Source organism: Rhodnius prolixus, unplaced genomic scaffold (assembly GCF_049639745.1).
Source record: "Rhodnius prolixus isolate KJV_2025 unplaced genomic scaffold, Rpr scaffold_8, whole genome shotgun sequence".
Lineage (NCBI taxonomy): Eukaryota > Metazoa > Arthropoda > Insecta > Hemiptera > Reduviidae > Rhodnius > Rhodnius prolixus.
The window spans coordinates 24,005,770-24,031,365 of record NW_027411593.1 but is presented as its reverse complement, the minus strand read 5'-3'; the positions used below and the strand labels follow the sequence as shown (position 1 = coordinate 24,031,365).

General features: G+C 35.0%; 1 protein-coding gene across 3 annotated transcripts in view; it reads left to right on the top strand.

Annotated features, from left to right (window-relative positions):
* Sema2a (Semaphorin 2a) overlaps positions 1-25,596 on the top strand; it is a 658,355-nt gene that overhangs the window by 436,893 nt on the left and 195,866 nt on the right. For all 3 annotated transcript variants that reach the window (XM_074122059.1, XM_074122061.1, XM_074122060.1), the window contains exon 3: positions 17,161-17,212. In XM_074122059.1, coding sequence (XP_073978160.1) covers positions 17,161-17,212 — 52 coding nt within the window. The remainder of the gene's footprint in view (positions 1-17,160; positions 17,213-25,596) is intronic.

Genomic DNA, 25,596 nt, shown 5'->3' with positions numbered 1-25,596 from the left:
GCTTTCTCTTCTGTTGCAGTTCTTTGTCGACAGTGCATCTTTTTAATGTGCTTATGTACATATATTTTTTTAAAAAAATCCTAATTAATATTTTGAAATTGTTTTACATGTAATGTGAATTAAGGATAGACTAAATAAATGTTAAGCGGAGGAAGAATGGCATAGAAAAAGAAATTAGGTAATATTTCCGGTAGAATTGGAACCATAATATAGACAGCGTTTAAATAGGGTTTTAGAAATTTGTCTAGCTAGGGAGTTGCCGGTTTGGGGCAGCACTAATCTCCCTGGAGCCGCAGATCGTTCACCTGTACCCTAGTAATTAATTCTTCTCTCTACACTCCGGTCGGTATAGGAACGTACTCTGTGAAGTGAGGAGCCACTTCCTCTACCCGTACGCTGTCTATCCTAACAGCAACCTAAATTAATGGACACACACAGCTTTTCAAATGAGCCTCCCTGGGTTGGTCCCCTCTCTAATCAGCTTCTGGGCACTGCAGCCAGGTATGTCGCTTTTCCTCAACTTGTGTTGGTTAACTTTACCACACTCCTCTACATCAAGTCCTATAAATACGGTCCTGCTCAGCAATGCTTCTCCTCCACTTTCCGATAATTGTTGTAGCACTCTCTGTACCGCTGCTAGTAAAACTTCTACCTTATTACTCCAAATAGGATTAGATGTTAGTAGTCGGCTTAATTTTGTTTTCATTTAATATTTGATTTTTCCTGTCTTAAGTAATTAATATTTTCAACTCAAATATTAATCAACTTACTTAAATTGGCACTTCTTTAAGGTTTCTCAGTAACGTAACCCTTCTACCTTAATCGCGGTCTGATCTTCAGTCCTACCCAGATCGTCCTCTACATTCTAAAGCCACGTTAGTCCTGGCCTACTTCTTGTTCTTCTAGCCCTCGATTTCCCCATAAAACACTCTTCCGAGCATCTCTCGACTCTATTCACTCCAGGTGACCCAATCATCTCTTGATCTTCTTTTCTATGTCCTTGAGAACAAATCAGATTCCTTACAAGGAGCTTCCTTTGTTTCCCTAATTGCATTTTCATTCATCTTATTAAACGATTACAAGTTGAAACTGCTATTATTTATACTCTATTCGGTCTCAAGATCATCTCTTTGCTAGATAACATTCGAATAGACAAAAACATTGTAGGTACTTAAAATCAGCAAAGAGAGACACAGGTAAAAACCACTTTATTCTGAAGAAAAAGCGGAGAGCATTTGCACGAAGAATAACATAGTTTTTAAAGTTATTGGTTAGAAGTTCGTTACAGAGGCAATCTCAAACTAAAATACAATCAGGTGAACTTAGATAGTGAAGCTATTTAAAAAACCCAGGCTCCTGTGAGTTTTGTAGAACTCAACTGTCAGCAATCCCTTTCTGGAAGTAAAATCTTCTCCTATTATTGTAGCAGAATCTCATTTAAAAGAAAATGAACTGTACATTTCTCTCTTAATGTACCTTCAGTTACTTTTATGACATCAGTAGTTTTTAGAGAGAGAGAGAGAGAGAGAGAGAGAGAGTGAGTGATCAACATTACCATTTAACGAAAGAAATTGCATGTTGGATAGTTTGTCCATTCTCTCAAACAAGGCTGGCTGTAATGCATGTTACTTGATTCTCAACTAAGAAAGGCTATAAAATAATCTTATGTTACCGCTAAAGTCAAGCCTCGAGAATGTTTGTGCAACTGCAGTGACCTAAATAAACTGCGCTCTTAGTCAAAGACAAGATTGCCTACCACTGTTAGTTGAGGAAAAAATTTGTATGTAGGGTAAGTAGGGGCCTTAAACAGTTGTAATTTCTCGCCAAATATTTAAAACACTTATAATTGGTAATTTTCTCCATATTTTGTAGTAGACCTGTTGTATAATTGACAGGGTCTCCCTTCGTTTTCATTGCTTGTAAAGTCAGAATTGAGGAATGTTATATTTTGTAAGGTGGAAGTAAAATGTTTGTTGCAGCTTTGAAAGTGTATTGTGAAGATTGTAGTGGACAAGGTGTAAGTATTGTTAGTCCATATTAACATTTGGAATTCGTATTTTGAAATCTAGTATTTATAAAAGTCTATTTGCTTGCAAAAAGTGTTGGATATTATATTTTCTTTTATGGATGGAGAGGGGGCACATTTCAACATCTCAGTTTGTATCTCTGCAAGTTTGTGACTTTTTTTTGTTTAATCGCAGAGAAGGGGAATATGGTCCGAACCTACATTAAGAAGCGCAACAAACCGAACATTTTGTTCAAACTTCCTAAACCCATCACTTCGGGTACAACATCCCGAACTGAGACATTCTTGATTTTTGAACTAGATATCAGTGGTTTATAAGAGAAAGATGTAGTAGTGAGAGAAATAACTGATAGAAGGTAGATTCAGAGTAAAGTAATATCATTTCTTTCTATTTTATATTGTGTTCAAAGGTACCCCACCAGTGGGGCAGATATTAACATTTGACACATGGTTAAATTAAAAAAATATACATAAATATGTATTTAAAGTACCAGCTGTTTATTGATATAGATCTGTTAAGAAGACTTGAAAGTTGTAGAAAACAAAATAAAAAGGTTCAATAATACGATTCTGTGCACTCTGTAACAGAAAATGTAAATTCTGTTCAAATGTACCCCCTCTCCCCTACTGTAAATATCAATATAAATAAATAATTTGTATTAAAAATTAAAGTATATCTCAGCTATTTTGCTTTTTATTTTTTGCTCTACTGATGCACCAATTTTCGAAGTTCAATAACCTACCTATCCCTTAGAGGGTAACTTATTCGTCTGTTTGAAGAGTTTATCTTCTGAATAATTAAAACACTTGGAAAAAAAACATACTGAATGTTTTAGAGGAGTGTTTTTCGCATCCTGTCCTGTTTCCCACTCGCTCTAAACTTGTTATCAAAACAGGATAACACTCGTTTTTCACTCGTCAGTGAAAATACAACTTTCCACCATTGTTAAAAAAAAGGAGCTATGTTTCATTTAAATATATTACAATTAAGGTCCGTTTTTTTTAAGTGAGATGGTATTCTATTATCTGAAATCTTTGATTGTAATCCAGTGTGTTTTACAAGTCTGTTCGTCTTCTTTTACAGAAATCTTTATCTATGTTAATCACTTAGTGAACTGTGATGATTTCTTTCTGCCCATTTTTTGGGGGTTGGCAAATTAAATAACTAAAACGTTATGGTCTTTTTCTTCCACTTTTACAAATCTGTCAACAACAATTCCTGCTAATTCCAATTGTTTTGTACAGAATACTTGGCCACTAAGCGAAATTTGTGAAATAATGAAATTCATCATTGCTTAATTTTATTTTCCATTTTCGGAACCAGGTTTCGAGAAAATTTAAATGGATTTGAATGTTCTGACTGACTGAGCAAAAATCAGTACACATTACGTTTACTTTACGAAAATCTGCGAGTCCACCAGTTCAACTAAACGGTGTAACGATTCCTCCAGCTGTTGTAGAATGATACTTAGGACTGTACATTGACAAGAGACTCACGTGGAACCCACATACTCGACTGAAACGACAAGATGTGAACAGACGTTACAAGCTACTTACTAGACTAGTTGACCGCAGATCCAAACTCGACTTGAATAACAAACTAACCATTTACAAGGCACTGTTAACACCCGTATGGACATAGGGAGCAGAAGTGTGGGTCACTACCAAACCCTTTAACTCCAAACGCCTGCAGACACTACAGTCTAAAATCCTGAATGCTCTCCTTTTTTCTCTGATCTAATAAAGTCTCGCTACCGCAAATTTCACAGCCTCCTAGCTCTCCATCCTAATCCTCTTGTACAACATCTCTCCTCTCCTCACCTTCCAGACAATCCTCATCGTCGCTTGAAGCGGAAGTGGCCTAGGGACCTACTGAAATGAGTGGAATCCACTGAGAAAGAGTTTCACCAATGGGTGATTGCTTTTACATGACATTCATGAGAACTTAACCAGTTTCATCAAATTTACTTGATGCAACATTTGTTGCAGTTGTAAATATGACTAATAAAGTGAAAAAAAAAAAAAAAATCATTGCTTAAGATTGTTACGACAGTTATTTTTCTTTATTATAATGCAGAAATAGAATGCTGAAGCCAAAATAATTATTGTTATCTTTGGAAATATAATTCGTGTAGTTTTACGTTAGGACAGTTATGGGACGTGTGATTCTGGTCCTAGATAACGTTTGTTGTATTGAATGCAGGAGCGAAATAATATACTCTCTGCTTCACTCAGGTCTCCCTCATCCTGACATTGCCTTCAAGAAGTCAATCTGTTCATCTCAATCTTTCAAACTGTACATAATATCATTCCATCTTTGCCATTTACTCCCTGCTGGTGGTGGTGGTGTTGTTCTTGTTGTTAAGATGAGGTAGATAGAGAACAGCGGGGTTATTAAAGGTATGAGTTTAGTTAATCTTGACAAGACAGCGCTGTACACACAGCATGCTATAAGATGGATTCTAGCTGTATGAGGCAAGCGAAGGATGTCAGTTACAGACATACCTTGTCATGTTAAGTTGGAGCGGTGTCATCTTCTAGACCAAGACAACCTGACTGCTCTGTACTGAGTGCTTGCAGACTTCACTTACCCTCGTGTCTCTCTCTGTCTAGCCAACTCTGTTATACTACCCATCTTACCACCATCCTCCTTTAAGATCTCTCCAGCATGCCTATAGCATGTAATATCCCTGTTTTTGTGTTCATATTACTGCCACTTGATGTTTTATGTTGTAAAACAATCAAAACTGTTACGACGTTACGCCAAAATTTTTGAGATTTACCTTTATAATGCTTACTTTAAAATTTCTTAAGGGAAATAATTGCGATGACGGAGAATTTTATAATATGGAGTTTCAACAGGAGATATTTACTTTGAAGTCCTTCAAGTCAGAAAATGTGATTTTTAGAAATTTATCTGTGTTAGTGTGTTGAAAATATCTCAGAAACGAGAAATGGCAGAAAGCTAACACACAGTATTTCGATTTGGTCCTTCCATGAGAAAGACTTTGATTATGAATAGATACTTAAACCAGTTTCGAAAAGTCATGGCAAATAGGATATCCATGCCTACTCGGGGAACCAACGTCTTTCGATGAACAAGAATAAACAGGGGAAAAGAACCCTGTCATCTTTTCAATGAACTTATTTAACGTTTGACTCCTAATACATAAATTTTAAAAAATCCAAATAATTTATATTTAGTATAATGCAAATTTAATATTAGATAGGTTAATTTTCCTTAAATATCATGTTCCACTTCGCCATCAGAGAAGTAGATACTGCCACTTAGCGGGGCAGACAACGTGAAGATGTTGAGAATTCTGGACGGAATTTAATTATCAATATAACTTGATCCTCTACATAGATAAACCCTAGAACCTCTATGAGGCCATTAGATTATTAGAAAGGAATATGGTATACCCTAATTTACATGGAGAGAAGAGATACTAAGTAGAATTTGTGTACTTTTCATTACAAATATTGTACTCAGAGTTATACTTGTCTAAAATAACTTTGTAATTAAATTACACATGTTCTTGTATTATTGACATTCTAAAATTATCAGATGCAATAACACCACAAGCATATAATTTTTACTTTTTCTTTTTCTACTAACTAAAGAAGGTACAATATTCAAACAACAACTGTGAGAAGCAGGTCGTGCAATTTTTGGATTTTTAGTCTTAACCAAAATTATTATTTCAGAGAAACACTTTCCTCTCTCAAATTAAGAATTCCAGCGAGTTTTTGACCCCCACGTTAACGGATAGGTATCCACTTCGAGCAATGGAGTTGGTGCATCTAAGTAGTAGGATATGGGGAAAAAACTAGGCTCGATTCGGATAAGAAATGCTGCAATTAGAGCTATATTGAAATTAGAGCCTGCAGAATGTATTCTAGAAGAATATTTCGGACAAAATCAGCCAACAGGTTTACTGACTCGATTTTTCCAAGTTTGTTTTTGGAATTCTCCGGAAAACGGCTGCAATGATTCTTTTTAAAATTTGGTATGCTCATTGTGCATGTGTAGATCTACATTAAAAAAAAAAAAAATCTATCCAGTAAAACGAGGTAATTCTGGGAGCCAGTCAAGTTAAGTGTTTCTCTGAAATATCATTCAATTGCCATGAGCGGCTTCATCGTCCATGGCTTCATGTCCATGGCGTCCACGGCTTCCATCAATGGAATGAAACTAAAACGTGGGCAACTTTTACTCTTGAATTGACCACGTGTTCTCCAAAACTGGACTGCTTGCTGTTCAGCCTTCTCTTGAACTTAGCCAATCCCTCAATCTCTATCTCTCCTTATTGTTCCTAATTCAATGCAGTTATTCACTTCAATTTCTGCATTATACCTTGAAATCTGTACATTATATTTAACTGGACCGTCTAAAAAGGAAGGAAAAGCTTCGAGTAGCTCCATCATAAGACTTATTTAGTGAATTCATCTCTTCATTTTTTTTTCTCAGTAAACAAGATGCTGAAGTTGCACTTTCAACAGAGATGAAGTGCATTTAATGCACTCCTATTGGTGCTTTTTAGTCCTATCCCATCAGCTTCAATTAAACAACAGATTCCATTCTACTTCTGGAGTATCATTTTATTTAATTAACACTTGGAAATGAGATTTTCCTAGCTTTTCTCTCTTAAAATAAAATAAAATACGAATTGAATAAATAGGATCTACCTCTTATTCACTTTGTATTCATATTTCAAGTGAATTTTCCTTCATAAGTTACCAAGGGTCAAGTAAGCGGCCATTCACACTGCACAGCTTTCCTTTCAAAGGTTTAATCTAATGCATTTTACTCATTGTGTTGTTTTTAGTTAGTTGCCGACCATTTTGTACACGATGTTGTCGAATTAGTAGTAGTAAAAAAATGTATTAATCAGAATATTACATTATATGTACAATGCAGTGAAATCAAATGGAATAATTCATCCAGAATACAAATTAATAGCAATTTAAAAAAAAAGAAAATTCTCTAAATTGGCTTTGAAAACCGACTGCCAGAGTTTGGTTATTTAAAAAAATTAAATTTGAATTTTTAATCGTTATTTAGGGGAACTAGTTATTATTAAGAAAGTTAACTAAATATGGTGAAAAAATAATTGCCATTTCAGTCGTGATACATTTATTCTGCCGAGCTTTCGACCTAGGGACTAGGTCATCTTCAGGGCTAGTTTATAAAGTAATATTTTACATTATAGGGTTGGTGTGTCTTCTGTCTTGTCTGTTCATGGACTCTATGGAGACACACCAACCCTGTAATGTAAAATATTACTTTGTAAACTAGCCCTGAAGATGACCTAGTCCCTAGGTCGAAAGCTCGACAGAATAAATGTATCACGACTGAAATGGCAATTATTTTTTTCATCCTATTGAAACTATGAATCAGTCACTAAAAAAAATGAACAGCAATAACTAAATACAGTTTACCTAAAAACAAAAGGACGGAATACTTTCTGGTAGGAATCAACTTAATGAATCAATTCATTAACAAGGAATTTACCATAATTCTCTGTATCAATTGTTTATTTAAATAGGTTTTGCCAGAGAGAACACCGTTAAGCAGGGACATGATATTGTAGGAGGTAATTCTATCCCCGAACACAGATGAGCGAAATAGGATGAGATACAGGGCATCAAATAAAAAATTGTCTTCTTGTACTTAGTAATTGCGGAAGAAATATCCCTCAGTACTCCCGTAGGAGTGCTGTTTGTAATTAGGAATCAACAACCATTTTCCTCTAATCTTCAGGAGCCTTCTTGTAACAAAACTGTACTGAGCAAATTTACTGTTCAAATCAGAGCACCTTATATCATGATTTGATATTTTATATAGGGTTTACCGGCGAGTAGTTCCTGTGCGCTCAATCAGATTGCTTGTAAAGTCAACATCCATCTAGGTAGGGAATAATCTGTGACCCAAGAAGTTCTCTGGTTGGACCATCAAATTCTAGGGGCACACTAATTCCTTTTGGACAAGAAAATGATTGAGGATAAAGGGTGATTTATAAGTTATAAGTTAAATGCAATAGTATTTATAAGAATTTATCTATGATCTGTAAGAGAATCTGTCTTCCAAAATTAATCAATATTTATTTCCAATACCTAATCTAGGTACAATTAATCCTTCAAAATTCTGCTCTGAAGTTTAAATATCATTAATAAGATTGGGAACGAACTTGAGGAGGGTTATAAATATGATTTTAGATGATACAGGTGGTAGAGGATGACAGGTTGTGCCGCTATTGTACTCGTTCCAATCTAAGGATGAGGTCAGCAGCTCTGAACCAGAATCAGCTTCATTACATGTCAGACGGGCATGCACGCAAGGAACTGTTCCACCATCTCCGGCTGCAGTCGGTATCCCCCTTCATCAAGTTAGTTACTTCTTGCCCACTCTCTTCTAACTTTGCCTCCTCCACTAGGTAAAAAGACCTCTATTAATCAAGCCGGCCAAAGGTATTGACATCCGGAGCCCCTTGCCAGTATTAGTATCGTTTCTATTGTCCAATCTTCCAATACTACCGCCTCACACATACAAAGCAAGGCATAGACTGCACCTTGTTTGGTATTGTAACGGCCCCCTTTTAAAATACCATTTGCATCCTTAGGGAAAAAGGAGAATTCCCTTTCTTCCTTCCCAGTCGGTCCCTCTCTCTTACACACTATTCCAATAAATGTATATACTTAGACACCACACATTGATTTCAACCTGTTGCAGAATACAATGCAGCAGTTTGCATTCATCTTGAATTAGTAATTAAATAAACATTCTCTTTATATATAATGAAAAGAAATCTTCAGGCCAGCTCATTCTCATTACTTTTCTTCCAGCCAGTGGTCCATCTTAGTCCTACAGCAGCCCACAACTTCATTTGGAATGCAATTGCACACTACTAAGTTAAAGAAAATAAGAAGTAGAGAACGTTTTAGAATTCTTCTCCTCTTTCAGCAAGTCTAAAGTTAAATAAAACGAAATGAAAGAATAGAACAAACAGCGGCATTATTTAAATTAATTAAACTATTAAATAGAAAAGTATTTCTAAGGATAATAAATAAGATAAGGATCGTTTAGGTGCTTCCTCGCCTTTCAAGGAGGTTATTTCAATTATTAAATTTGTGGTTTATTAATTTATTTTTAAATAAATTTACACTTGTTTGTAATTAGCGCTTTATTTATGAGATAAATTAATTGTATATCATTTGTCTAGATGCAAATTGTATTTTAGCATTTGTATAGTTTTGTACCAGCTTCCTTTGACTGTCAGTTTATTTCTTTTTTAGTTCAGCTGTAGAGGATCCAAATTACTATAGACTTCTGAGACACAGAACAGCAGCAGCTTGTTGCTCTCCTATTGAAGCATTAAAATAATTCGAATCATTCCTTTCCCATATAATTGAAAAGACATTAATTATTTACAATTATTTTGTGTTTGGAAAAACCTGAAAATACTGTATTGTGAAGTTGGAAAGGAGATGAATTAAAGTTGTTGTATATATTATGAGTTTTACAGCATCCTTCTTGCTATTTTAAGCAATTATCTTCCAGGATCTAGTTCAAGGTTGGGTATCTGTCCTTGGATTTACTAAGGGCATCGTGCAAATTACTCTTTAGCAATGATTGTACAGAAAGTACGATAAATCTTGGGAGACTTAACCAGGAATCAAAGATGGTAAAAGATATTCCGGATATATGCAAAAATAGGATCATGGTGACCCTGAAATTAGGTTGGAATCAGATTATTCTAGACTGATCTCCTTTCAGGACACGGTGTCCCAGGAAACATCTCCACAGAGTGGGTATAGCGGTATTTAATCCAGATCCTTTGTGCTGGCTCTGCCAAGAGGAGGAGGAAACGGTTTCTCATATCCCTTTTCATTGCTTTCCTATATCCTCTTTAATTTTGGATTGAAGAGATTGTAATGCCTGAGTGCTGGAACGTTTGATTGAACCCCAAATTTCAATTCTGTACGTCAAGGTAGATTTTGAAATAGTATTGTACAAAGTCTTTTGTTGTTTGTTGAGTGACTGTTGGTAGTGGCTGTTGATTTCAATTCTTATTAGTCATGGATTCCAGTTTAGTAGTTATAAATAATAAACAGCCCCAGGTAGCGGACGACATTGATGTTAGGAGTAGGGGTTACATTTTGTAGTAAATTGGTGGGAAAGTGATGCATCGAAGGGTGAAGGTAATATTTTGGGTTTTGGTTTCATTTTGTTGAATTCCCCATTTTTTAAACCTTCTTCAAGAATCTGAGATGGAATTGAAGGTTTTGATGGGCCACTATAGGGTGCCTGTGAGATGAATGAATTGCAGTGTGTTCTTAAGAAAGAGGGATTGTTTTGGAGAGGTTGAGTTGTCTGCTGCGTATACTTTAGTTTGTAAATTTTAATTTATTTTAACAATTAAATATTGGTAATTCAAAAAAAAGAATATTTTTCCTCTCTGTACGAAAAGTTTAAAGTTGTTTCTGATTCCAAAGAGTTCTGGTGTGCAGTTAACCTATTCCGAAGTAAGGTCTTTGTTCTTGGGAATGAAATAAACCTGACTGAGTTGGTGTCCCACTTCAGATCTCTCCTCAACCCACCTTTGCTCTCCTCTTTTTCTTACTGTGATCCTTACACCTGTTCACCTATTCTGGACTCCCCTTTTTCCTTAGATGAACTCGCTCTGGTTATTTCGAACCTAAAATGTAATAAAGCCCCTGGCCCGGACCGCGTGGTCTATGAATTTTATAAGTATGCTCCTCCATCTTTTGTAGATATACTTTTATCTTTTTACAATTACATTTTTGAATTTGGCGATCTCCCTCCGTCTTTTGGAAGATCTCTGATTTTTCCCCTTTATAAGAAAGGAAATATAAACGATGTTTCCAATTATAGGGGTATTTCCTGCCTTGACACCATAGCAAAAATATTTACGTCTCTGTTGCTTCGTCGGTTAGATAATTTTGTGACCCAAAACAATTTGCTGAGTGAATTCCAATCTGGATTCAGACGTGGCCGCTCTGCGATAGATAACATATTTGTTTTGTTAAATTTAGTCCGCTTGAGGCTGTCGGAGAAAGGGCAGAAATTATTCTGCTTTTTCGTCGACTTTAAGTCGGCTTTTGACTCCATAGATCATTCTTCTCTATTTTTGAAATTATTTAACGTCGGTGTTTCTTCAAAATTTATGAAAATTCTCAAAAAACTTTACTCTTATTCATTATCATCGGTCCGAGGTCACGAGGGGAATTCAGATTATTTTCAAGTCGGTTCGGGAGTAAGGCAGGGCTGCCTCCTAAGCCCGATTCTGTTTTCTTTATTTGTGGATGATCTTCCAGATATCCTGGAAAGTGGGGTTTTGGTGGGTGACACAAAAATTAAGATCCTACTCTATGCCGATGACATTGTGTTATTGACGGATAATCCTTTAGCCCTGCAAAGAAATATTAAAATTTTGGAGGGTTATTGTGATCAGTGGAATCTCTCTGTGAACTTGGCCAAATCAAAAATAATGATCTTTCGGAACGGTGGAAGGTTGGCTTCTTCGGAGAAATGGTATTATCGGGGTCAAAGAATCGAGGTGGTGAACAGATACAAATACCTCGGCGTCATCCTAACTCCTCGCCTATCCTTTTCTGCCCACCTAGAAGAGAGAATCTCGGTAGCCAAACTTGGTTTAAATAGAGTGTGGCATAAGTTCATTTTGAATAAAAATGTCCCATTAGACGCTAAACTCCAAGTTTATAAAAGTGTTTCGCGTGTTGTGGTTTGCTATGGTGCCCAGGTCTGGGGTTTTCAGTGTTATGATTTATTAGAGAAATTTCAGAGATTCTTCGTTAAGAAGTTATTTTCTCTTCCTTCTTCTACGCCAAATTACATGCTTACAATAGAATCAGGTCTGGAACCTTTTGAGACTTACACTTTATCTTTGCACTTTAAATATGTTCTTAAAACTCTTTCTTTTCCTGATAATAGACTTACTAAAAAAATAGCTCTCCAAATTATCAATAAAAAACTTTTTTGGTTCAAGCATTGGCTCTCTTTGGCAAGGTTGTACTCCCATGGCTTTGAGGGTTGCCTCGCTGATCTTCCGGACTGGCGCAGTCAGCTTTTCTCTCTTGTTTCTGCGATCAGGGAATCTCTTTCCGAGCAGTCATTAAACAGAGCGGTTATGTCCGAACGTTTTCCTTTATATAGTTTCTTAGTTCGTGAACATAAAGATTGCGTAACGGCCTCTTTTCATGACAAACTAAACATCCTTGACCTGCGTTGGTTTTTCAAGCTCCGAGGAGAGCTTCTGTATTTGAACCATAGGCCTTGGTTAGATAGAGACTTTGACGAAGAAAAGTGTTCTCTGTGTAATTATAATGTTCGCGAGGAGATTTACCACTTTCTGGGGGAATGTCCTCTACTATCTGAGTTTCGTCAAATTTATTTCAAAAAGGCTACTCTTTCCAGGGAGGAGATCATTGGGTTCTTGTCTGGCCAGGTCCAGCCTTGCCCGCTGCTACGCTATGCTCGCCATGCCTGGAGGGTCAGGTATCACTGGCTTTCTGACATTATTTAGAATAGACATAGGATAATTCTAGAATTTTTGAATTGTAATTTCTTTATTTATGTATTTATTTTATTTTTTCCTTCCTTATTTTTCTTTTTGAACAAACGTGTTTTTCTTTTTTGATTTTTCTTCTCAATAAGTTTAATGGTAGTAGATAATTTATTATTGTTTAAATTTATATTGTTTATTTGTACTCTTTATTCACTTATTTTACTTATTATTTACTTATTTTTTCTTTAATTGTTCATGCTGTAAACTCTGGCAGACGGCATTTGCCATTGCCTATATATTATGTTTTTTTTTTTCATAATTGTATTGTACAAGTCTTAAATAAAAATATAAAAAAAAAAAAAAAAAAAAAAAAAATAGATTTTTATTATTAAACTAAAAATCAAAACTTACTAATTAAGCTCACATTGCAGTAGTTCACAAAACTATGGTTGAATTTTAGTACAATTATTTAAGTTTAGCACAATAACAGCCCCTTTACGGGTATTTAACAACGATTGCAGAAAAATTGTAATATTTTGTTGCGCTTTCTTTTTTGTTGTCCTTAAATGCACGGAAATGCAAGAAAAGCAAGGACTAGATGAAGAACGCTTTTACAGCTTCACTATGAAGCTTCTCTAGTGTTACTTGATTTATCGTGTAATATATTCTCGGGACAAAATTTATTTTACACACCTGGCACATTACCATAACATCTTATCAGAAAGGTTACGGTTATATACTATATAAAGACGTCATGCGCCTCCTATATTTATATATACAAACATTGAGGCGCATCTATTCATATATATATATATGGAGTATATGAATAAATATCTTCTTGTCCCAAGAGCCGTTTGTTCTCGCGCCCAGCCGCTGCAATCTCAAGGGAGGTTTAACAATGCAGTATATATGTTTGAGTACAGAAGAGCTTATATATTCGATATAGTCAATCGATATCATCATAGTAGGAAAAGTCGGATAGCGCTAGACATTGGATGAGAAAAATATAAGCAAGTTTATATTCAAGTCAACTTGAAGATATGTATTATAGAGAAATTTCTCAATTTCGACTAAGGTTAAACACAAGATATGTTGGCAGTCCTTCCTAACTAGCCATTCACCGCTCGCTTTGTGAGACTAAATTCCCGGCTAATGCTCTTTCATTCAGATTGCTCACCAGCAAAGCAAGTTGAAGGTGTACTTTTTATCAAATAATAAAACAAATCCGTTTGAAAAGTGATATATGTGGCATTTGGGCGCATAGCAGTCCGTTTGATCCCTCATCCGTTATTCATTTCAAAACTTGTGAACTCCATTCATTCACATTTATTTCCGTTTCTGGAATACTTCTCCACCCGATCCTTGAATTCTGGTTGAAACAGCCAAAGTAATGGAAACCATCTTTTTAAACTCCGTTTACGCTTCAGTTTTCTTTCAGTTACTAAAATTTAATCCTCATATTACCAATATCATTTGCATTAACTTTAAAAAGATGGCTTCAGCCAAAGAGTTAATGTAAAAAGATAAGTTTCAAAATAGATTTTAGTTATAATAAATAACCCCTCGCGGAGTTCCCGAGTTCGAATCCAGCTGCTGACCCTTAGATTTTCTCTTCCTAGGAGCTTCTTACAGCTTACTGTCCAGAGATGGACAGTATTGTCTGTAACGAGAGAACACGTTCCGGCGGCTGACGGTGCACTGAAAAAAGTTCCGGGCGCCAATAACCTGAGATGTTGGCGCGCCTTAAATCATTAAAAAATAAATAAAATATAAAAAATAACGGAGATAGTATTTTTCTAAATATTGAATCCATAACAACCGCTATATTTTACCCGTAAGTTTAAAGTAAGAATTAAATAGCCTAGTATAAGTCGTCTGAAATTTTGCAACGGGAATCTTTAAATTGAAATTTATGAAATGTCCTGCAAAATAAAAAAATCCATCACAGTTTGTGATTATCTTCTGAAATGTGATGTCCACGTCTCCTAGTTGTTTTAGTTGGAAGTTATGCGATACCATTTATTACGACTGTCGAAAAATTAATATTGGATTGAAACTTCATTTTACCGGTAGAAAAATGAGTAATTTTTTGTTTTTTATTTCGTTCGGTTAACCTCAACTTTTTTTAAAATTAAGTTTCTTTTAACAACCTAAATAAAGTTTGTGACCATATAACTGAATACGACCTATTGCACATGTCCAGACTGTTAGTGAGAAAGTATCTTAGTACAAACTGAAACTAGTTGAAGTTTAGTTCGAAATATGTAGCTTTGAAATTAAATGAAAAAGTAACCTCATGGAGGTTGTTGAAAGAGACATAGTACCAACCGCATTGTTTTGCCGGATAGGATCAAAACTCGTTATTTTGAAAGAAGTTTATCTTGTCAAAAGAGAGAGAAAAATGCAAACAATCTTTAGCAAAAAAAAAAGCAAACAAATCTGGGTGATTTCGTGGAAGATGTTATATGGAAGGAGGGGAAACAGCTGAGGAAAAAGACACGTTAGATGGCAGACAGACCTCTGGAAAGGAGAAAAATTAGTTTATTTTCAATCTGAATACACCATTTTACATTGTTACAGGAAAACAAATATAACATTGCTACATTGGCTTAGCTACATGCCGAACTGTCATTTCCTTCTAATGTACAACGGCAGGATGTACTCTGGTTATCCAACATGGATTTATTCCTACTTTCGGGTTTTTCCCTCTCTTTTTCGCTTTTTCATCTTTTTTGCCTGGCATTCTTCTTCCGCTCATCCCGCGCCATATTCACGCATGCACGATAGAATATTTCATTTGTCTCCCTCTTTCTAACGCTCTCTTTACGCAGTTTTTTTTTATTCTCTTTTGCATTGGATAAAGTAGTTTTAACATTTTTACCACTTCATTTATTAGTTTGTCCTTTAGTTTGCTTAGTCCTTCTTGCAGCCTCACTATTACTGTAGATTTCCTTTCAAACAATCACTTTATTAAATTAAGAAAACATTTTATTATTCAGTTCTTACTTTACTTAGTGTCTGGGAGACTACACGCGAATTGGAGTTTATGCTCCTCATCTAAACAAAAAGAAAGTGAAGTTTTATCTCAACGTACCACTTTAGGATATTTTACGGATCTACTACTTTTAAATGTGTTGGAGAAATTAATGAAATATGTTGCTACTATAATGTGGCTATATGATCTTCAAGTATTTAGAGCTTTCCACTTAGTTTGGCTTGTGCGGCCAATTTATTTAAAGAAATTGAATTATTAACTGAGTTCGAAGTAGTTTCGAAGAACACTTTGAATTAATCAGTTTATTACCTAAAACTTGACAAAAATGGTAAATTACTAAACAAAATTGGCTGCACATCGGCGAGGTTAATGGTTGATAATAGACTCATGGGTCTTCAGACAAAGACCCGTATTTATCTGTTGTCTTCTTTATGTGATTTACTTCCCTGGAAAACCTAATATTATTTGAAAAATCTCCTAGACTTTCTTTTTTTCGATTTGTAACCTACCAACTGCCGGTTACTTCTGCTTTTTCTGGGTAATTTATTTACAATTTCTGTGAAGTTATTTTGAATACTCAGTTGGTCGTCTTGATGTTATCTCTATTACCGAGTTCAGAGTTTAAGCTTGTTACTTAGAACTCGAAATTAATTATTCACTTAAAGAATTCTCTAAAGTTTAATTTGTGTTTGAAATGGGATATTAGTGTGCTATTTTCAAAACTCCAAAAGAAAACCTTATCCTTACTAAGCGATTGCAATATTCCTTCTCAGGATGGATTAACCAGTCAAGCGCGGAATTCAGTTTTAAAACCCCCCCACAGTGTGCGGAATTAGAATCAGGCAAAACAACCAAAAGTTTACAACGTCATAATAGTCACTTTTCTAGGGCTTGCAGAGCATTCTGTGCTCATTCAAAATCTTGCACCGCTTCACGGATGCATTGCTCCAGTTAACTAGAGACGCAAGAGCTTTTTTCAAGGAAGAAAAGAGCTTTGAATTCTGTGCAAAATGAAATCATGCTCGTACTGAGATCTGAATCTCTATCTAAAAGGTAAAAACGGCATTGCACAAGGATTGAGAGCTTCTATTTGTGTGCTTAATTCCCAATCTCTAATGCGGAGACCAAACAAGTACCAACCATTTATCATTTGGCTGACTCCCTCCACCCCCCCTCCGTATAAAATACTTGGCAGTTCTATTGGTAAGTTAAAGGAAACAACCCACCAAATAATATTCTTATTGTATTTGATTAAAATTACGAGTTTTTACAGTTAGTGGCTATTTTATATTTTTCACAACGAGTATACACGTCGAACGCACCGTAATAGAGATTTGGTTTGACGTGTAAACACGTCGAACACGCTTAACTTGTTAAGAAAGAGTTATTTCTTTTCAATGTAGTCCTTTACCTTCAATGTAAGGAACCAAAAAAAGTCTAATTTAAATTAAACAGTAAAAAATGGTAAAGAATATTAACGTAATTAATAATGTATTATTGTGGTACTGTAATTAATAATATATTGAATTTTCTTACAATTTTACTTTAGCAACATTTAACTTGTGAATAATACTTTATTCATGTTACAGGGACCGAGTATATCGTCTCAACCTGAGCAATATCAGCCACTCCAACTGTGAGGTAAGCGAGTTATAAATAAATAATAAATAAATAAATAAAGCCTTTATTAATTCCTTCAAAAAACACAAAATCAGATATAAAATACAAATAAAATTCATAAAATTCAGATAAAATTTCTATTTAAAACTGTTTTTTTTTTTTTTTTTTTTTTTTTTTTGTTTTGTTTTGTTTTGGAAACTAGGCCCAATGTTGGGCAAAGGCCTCTCCCAGGTGCGCCCATTTCTCCCTATCCTCAGCCATCCTCATCCAGTTCTCACCTGAAACCTTTACAACGTCTTCTTTCCATCTCATCTTTTGTCGTCCTACTTTTCTTACTCCCCATCTTGGAACCCACTTTGTTAAGGTTTTTGTCCATCTTCCATCTTTTAGTCTTGCAATGTGACCCGCCCATTTCCATTTTAATTCTTTAATTATCTTCATTACATCATCTAATCTTGTTGTGCCTCTTATTATTTTATTCTTTATTTTTTGAAGTCTACTTATACTAAGTAGATTTCTCTCTATTGCAGACTGGGTAGAAGTTATTTTCTTTATTATTTTTTGTGTGATGGACCAAGTTTGGGAACCATAGGTTAGCGTTGGAAAAACACAACTCCTGACAATTTTTATTTTATTCGCCAAACTCACCTTATTATTTTTTAAAATAAACTTTAATGACCAGTACTTCCTCCAGGCGACAGCACATCTTCTTTTTGCTTCCTTTTCGCTTCTTTCTTTAAATGAGATAAGCTGCCCCAGGTAGATAACATCTTGGTTCCAGTTCAATTTGCGGCCTTCTACCTGAATATCCACTTCTTTTCTATTAGTCAAGAGGTGTGTCTTTCCGGGGTTTATGCTGAGACCAGCTTTCTTGCTCATATCTGTAAGGCTGTGTAACATAAATTGTAATTCTTCAGAGGTCTTAGAAATTAGTAAAATATCATCAGCAAAGCGTAGATGGTTTATATATTTATCATCCACTCTTATACCTAATTTACTCCAACTCAGCTGTTGAAAGATTTCTTGCAAAGCTGCGCTGAAGAAAAGAGGCGATAGCGGATCCCCCTGTTTAACACCTTTTTGTAACCTAAAGTATCGTCCCGGTTTTTCTAATAAAATTCTTGCATAGTTATTTTGATATATGTTTTTAATTAAATTGATAATTTGAGATGGTATACCTTGTTTCTGTAGGGCTTTGAAGAGGAAGGTGTGATCCAAAGAATCAAATGCTTTGGTAAAGTCGACAAAGGCCAGGTAGAGTCCAATTTGAAATTCTTCACACTTCTCAATCAATTGGTTTAGCACTTGAAGATTATCTAAGGTAGAGTATCCACTTCGGAAACCTGCTTGTTCAATGGGCTGATACATATTTAAAATTGGTTGGATTCTATTTTGAATGAGCTTCATAAAGACCTTACCAATACACGATGTGAGGCTAATGGGCCGGTAATTATTTATGTCGTGGAAATCTCCTTTTTTATGAAGTAGAACTATATCTGCCCTCTGCCATTGTATAGGAATTGTTTGTTCTTGTAAAATTCTATTAAATAGCGCCACTAGCTCTTCCATTATACTTGGGGCTATTGCTTTTATCATTTCATTTGTAATACGGTCGTTACCTGGCGTTTTATCTTTTTTTAGTGTTTTCAGAACTGCGATAACTTCCTTGTTCTGAAAGACAGGTACTTCTTGACAGTCAACTTCCACATTTTTGTCGTAAGATGCTCCATCTGTACAACTGTATAGTTCTTCATAGAATTCTGTAGCTGTGTTCATAATATTTCCCCTATTGGTTTGTATTTTCCCACTATTATCTTTAAATCCAGTACTCCAGAAAACGCCCTCTTGTAAATCTTTTTTCATCTTTTTTATCGATCCATCTGTGTTTAAAGCCTTTTCAATTGATTTGTCCTCAAATGTCTTTATGTCTTTTCTAATATGAAACCTAGTTAGTTTGCAGAGTGTGTTATATTCCAATTTATCATTGAAATTTTTAATTTTCTTTCTTTTCAGTTTTTCTCTTTCGTTTATTAGTTCTTTTGTTTTGTCAGAGAATTTAGTTAGCTTCTTTTCCTTGTTTACCTCAAAACTATTTTTAATAAACTCTTCCAGATGGTTGTAGTTTTCCTGAAGACATGTATATTTTAAATTAGAGATATTTTGCAAGTTACTTTGTAGATCTATTTGTCCATTTACCTTCAATACTCTTATTCCAATATGAGATGTGTTCCACTGACTGCGAGGTCTCCTACACATCCATTCTTCAGAGAGTTGCGCCTTTATAAGCCTGTGATCAGTACTGAAGTTTAAATTTCCAATTATATCGTACCTCTTTATCATTCCTTTCTTCTTTGCCAGGATGTAGTCAATTTCGGTTTTATATAGCTGACTTGGAGAAATCCACGTCCACTTCTTACCAGCCCTCTTTTTGAAAAATGTATTAATTATTTTCATTTCGTGTTCTTGGCAGAAGCTCACTAATTCCTGACCGGCCTCATTCCTCTTACCATATCCATAAGGACCGACTGTACTGTTTTCGTCAATCTCTTTTACACCCACTTGACTATTAAAGTCGCCCATTATTATGACATTATTTTTCCAGTTCTGTTTTTCTTTTTCTAAAACTAATGACAGCGCAGAGAAAAATGCTGACCTTTCCTCTTCCCTAGCTTCTGCAGTAGGCGCATAAACTTGAATTACGCTCAGGGTTTTACTTTCCCTCATCTTTAATTTTAATATAGCAATCCTCTCTGAGATTCCTCTAAATTCTTCTATTCTTCCTTTTAGACGTTCCCTTACAATGAACCCTATTCCTTTTTGCCCCGGAGTTTCCCCAAAGCAGTAGAATATAAGTCCACTTTTCCGATGCACAATTTTTTCAGCATTTCTCCTTACTTCACATAAACCAAGAATATCAATTTTTATACTTTTTAGAGCTTCTTCCAGTTCTAGAAGTCTATCCTCTGTCTTTAGAGTTCTGACATTTAATGATCCAATTATTAAACCTGGGAGGTTGTGGTCATAATTCCCCTCAATGACCAGTCTTTCTGGGGAATGATGTGGAGTCGGTAATGATCCGTTTTTATTAAGATTTTTCCTGTGACAGACCTGGTTGTTTTCCCAAACGTTGAGTCTAGTTTCCGTTTGATCCTATGCATCTTCTTCTTCAAACTGTCTAGACGGTTTCGCTTTTGCGATTAAATTCCCTTCATTATTTGATCCAAAAAATGTTGTGATATTGTGTTTCTGATTTAAAGATTTTCCTATTTTATGTCTCTTTTCAATTTTTTCCTCTTTTTTCTCTTGAGCAGACGATCTTTTGGGCGACTCTGGAGAAAGTCTGCGTTTATTTTTATATTTCATTTCTCTATCTTCTCTTATTACTATTTTATCGTAATTTATAAACGCAAACTTGCCTGACTTTCTTATTTCAGTTAACTCTACCTGCAGGTTTTTTCTTATTTCTAAAACACTTTTCGGATAGTCCTCTGTTATAAATATATTTTGGTCTTTCAGTAGTTTTTTATTTTTCAACACTATTACTTTTCTTCTATACGTAGTGAATGTAACTAAAATAGGTCTGACTTTCCCTTCAGATTTTCTACCGATTCGCCTCACTAAGTCAATTTCAGATTCTTCTACTTCGATTTTCAATTTATTTTTTAGTAAATTTATTACTTGTTTTTCAGTTTTAAAGTACGATTGTTCGTCTAACTCTGCCAGTCCATGTATAATAATATTTTTTTTACGCAAATCCCTTTCAATATTATTTAATCTTTCTTCTTGTGACGCTATTTTTTGGACGATTAACGTTTTATTTTCGTCAATAGAACAATTTATTTTCTCTAATTTACAATTTAAATCGCCTATAATATCTTTTTTAAATTGAGTTAATAAAGAAACAAATTTTGATTCGTCCATTTTTTCTGGATATCAGTATATTTTTGATGACGAACAGACAAGTATACAAACAGACAGTGTTTACCTGTATGATGCCAGCACTAAGTTCACTTCTCTCTCTATGCAATAACACACAGCAGGCAATCCCCACTCCACAAGTCCGCTGATAACAGTAGCAATTCTTCTAATTTTTTAATAAAAATTTATGAAATTAAACTTGTTATATCTTCACTAATATTTCGAATTTTTAGCTTCTGTAAAATGTAAATCACTCCACTACTGTTACACTTCCGTTTACTCACCTTTCCTGTTATAAAACCGTCAACTAACAATAAAAAAAACGAACAAATACAGAGAGATGTAACACGCTTGGTGGCTTACCACCGACTCCAGCGAGTTATAAAAGAGCTAAATTATTATTTCATTCCAATCACATCGCAAATGAAGCGATCGATTTCTACTTTAATTATTCAAATGCATCGATTATTAATATGGTTATCCAATTTCCAGCATTGTAAAAAAATGTAATTTTGGAATTAAAATTTAGTAATGGCTTCTTTATTAACTATAGTTTATCATTTTATTAAATAAATCTTAAAAGTAATATCGCTTGCATTTTTCTTTGTATAAATATCATTTATTTATTGAAAAAGAAGTTTTTAAAGACTTGAAAACAACAATTAAATTAACCATTAGCCTGCGAGAAAGTTGAAACAGTGGTATTTAAGTAACTGATTATATAGAAATTAGTCAGGGTGTTTTACAGGGCGATTGTTTAAGTCCACTCTTTTTTATACTCTATATCAGTGATGTTGTAGATTTCTTTGTAAAACATGACCATATCGGATTAAATATCAACAATAAGAAAGAATTAATGATGCTGCTTTTTGCTGACGATCTACTGATATTTGGAGAATCTTGGGTTGATGCAATCAAAAAAATCAGTACATTAAAAAAATACTGTGCAGACAATTCTATCACACTTAATACAGAAAAGACTAAAATAATACCTTTTTCTAAATCAAATAAATTAAAAAACTTGAAAAAAATTACGTGGAATGATAAGCCTCTCGATGCTGCTAAAAAATATACATATCTAGGTGTTCCATTTACTTTCAATTCTAAATTTAAACTCGCGGCAAACTACTTTGTTAGCAAGTCGACGCCACAGGTGGGCAAAGTATTAAGCATCTTAGCTAAGGGTAAATCTAATTCTTGGGAGTCCAAAGTAAAATTACTGGATGCCATAGTTTCATCTACCCTTCTTTATGGATCAGAAGTTTGGGCATTTAGATATTTATACGTAGTGGAAAGAACGCAAGTCAAATTTTTTAAGCAACTGATGGGTTGGGCCAAAAATACCCCAGATTATTTAGTGCGTTTGGAATCCGGTAGACCTCCCTTGAGTGTGCAAGTGTTTAAGAGAACTCTGAACTATTGGTTGAGGTTATTAAAAATGAGTGAAGATAGGCTGCCAAAAATTTGTTTCCTCAGGTTGAGAGAACTACATAATTCAGGGTATAATGAAGTTGAATGGAACTGGTTCACACAGCTTTCTGAGTGGCTAAGTAACATTGGGGAGTTGGATATTATTCACTCTGATAGTGTGGAGTATATTACAAAGAATATCCCCGATTTAATTGAGAAGTGGACTAACCATGCGATCTCATTGGATGTGGAGAGAGCTATTCATTCCGGTTATAGTTACATTTACAGAGAAATAAGTTTGTTAGGAATTCCAGAGGAATATATTCACTATACATGTGCTATAGACAAACTCAGGGTGCTTAGTCAATTAAGAGTTTCTAGTGACAGATTTTTAAGAATAAGAAATAGAAATGGATACCATTCCATCGAGACAAGCTCTACCTGTACCCTCTGTAATTTGAACTGTAAAGAGAGTCTGGAACACATCCTCTTGGTCTGTCCAATATATTCATCTCTTAGACAGCATCATTTATCTGAATATATGTTTAGCGTAGATAATTACACAAATTTGACTGCTATACTCTCAATCTGCTCAATCCGACAGTTGAACAGTGTGTACCAATATACGAGGTGTGTTCAAAAAGTAACGGGAATTTTTAAATTTCGCGGGTTTGGAGAGTCTGATTGTAAAAATATTTTTTTTTATTATGTTGGTACACATGCCCCTGAAGTACGATAAAATTTTCAGTAATATTCATTGTTTACTTCTTAAGTGGCAGCCGTTAAGGTTAGACGTGTTTTTCGAGCTTGGCGATTTTTGTTTGTTAAAAAAAATGGATCAAAGAATTTGTATTAAATTTTGCGTAAAAAATGAAATAAAGTGTGTGAAATGTTAATAAAGGCATATGGTGAGTCTGCTATGAGTAAAACAAGGATTTACGAGTGGTATAAGCGTTTCCAAGATGGCCGCGAAAACGTTGAAGATGACGAACGACCTGGACGTCCAAGCACATCAACAACCGATGAAAACGTGAAAAAAGTGAAAGAAATGGTTATGAACGATCGCCGAATCACAATCAGAGAAGTCGCTGATGATGTTGCCATATCAATTGGCTCATGCCATGAAATTTTTTCGGATGTTTTGGGTATGAAACGTGTGGCAGCAAAATTTGTTCCAAAATTGTTGAATTTCGAACAAAAACAGCGGAGAATGGAAGTTGCTCAAGAGTCACTCAATGAAGTCGACAACGATGCGGATCTACTGAAACGTGTTATAACAGGTGACGAAACATGGGTTTACGGATATGATGTCGAAACTAAGGCTCAATCGTCCCAGTGGAGGCATTCTGGATCGCCAAGACCGAAAAAGGCTCGACAAGTGCGGTCGAATGTGAAGGTTATGCTCACTGTGTTCTTCGATATTAATGGCATAGTGCATCATGAATTCTTGCCACAAGGTCAAACAATCAATAAGGAGTACTACCTACAAGTTCAACGCCGTTTGCGTGAAGCAATCCGAAAAAAACGCCCGGATTTGTGGCAAAACAATTCATGGATTTTGCACCACGATAATGCACCTGCTCACACTTCATTGCTTGTTCGTGAATTTTTGGCCAAAAACAAAACTTTAACGATGCCCCAGCCTCCATATTCGCCAGACATGGCTCCATGTGACTTTTTTCTATTTCCAAACATAAAGAGAACATTAAAAGGCCGTCGTTTTACAAGCATAGATGACATTAAAAGCGAATCGCTGAAAGAGCTGAAAGCTATCACAAAGATCGAGTTTCAGAAGTGTTTCGAGGATTGGAAAAAGCGCTGGCACAAGTGTATTGTATGCGAAGGGGACTACTTTGAAGGCGACAATATTAATGTAGATGAATAAATAAATATTTTTTTCAAAAAACGAAAATTCCCGTTACTTTTTGAACACACCTCGTACTATAGAAGTACTCAAGTTAAGATCTTTTATAATAAACGAATAATAGTACAATAATAATGTTAATAATTGAAAATTTTGATTGAGCCTCAATTACTATCGTTTAAATCTAATTCAAAAGATAAATTAATTTTGTTAATCCTCTCCAACGTATACAGTCCGAATATGAAGGTAATATTTTAAGTTTGGTCAGAATTAATTAATTCATTTTTATTTTATTAACTTTGTCATGTCAAGTCGTGCGTTTAGTTAAGTATTTTATTGTTATTTTTCTTAATTATTTAATTAATTATTATTTACATTTTTTTTCTGTCATTAGATATTTTTATTTATGTATAATTTATTTTTGTAACTGAGTAATTAATTTTATTTGTTTACTAAACACTACCTGATTGTTAATGGAATTTAACACACAAACAGAATCCCCTGTAATATGTAAATACATAAAATACAGTATTTTATCTATCTATCTATCTATCATCTATTTAAGTAACACATTTTGGAAATTTTTTGTAAGAGGGTATTTTCTTCTTAGAATAGGCATAAAGCACTTGTCGCTTCAGATGTGCAGATTTTCGAATTAAGTTTGCATAAGAAATTACATTTTAGAGCCCTCGAAGTAAACAAATTGTTTTTGAATTGCGAAAAGTGTTTTTTTTTAGGTAGAAAGTTAAAATTTGAAAATTTTGCTTATTATAGAAAAGTCACGGCCGTTTTTATGGTGGAAAACGTGAATATCGACGGAAAAGTTAGAAATGCAAATATCTTAAGACACTATTGAGAATCAGACCAAAGTGAAGTGAATATTTTTTGTTGCATTTGAGCTGCTGAATCACCTCCCGAAGTTTCGACCACTCCTCCGTATACATCCTGTACAGTATATTTAGATGTTGTTCGATCCTCGAAGGGATGTGCGGCCCCCCGGCCTAGAATTTATCTTTTGGCACAGCATGGTCCGGTTGGCAGCACTGGAGAAGACAACGGTGAGGGGGCTCCAGCGTGTGCCTGGGAGCTCGAGCCAGTTGCCCTTGGGCTTCTCAGGAGAATATAGGGGCATATAAGCATATCAGTCTTATCTGCAGTTCAGCCATCTTTTGTCTTGTGGCACGTCGGCAGGCGCATGTGTCTAGTGAGATTT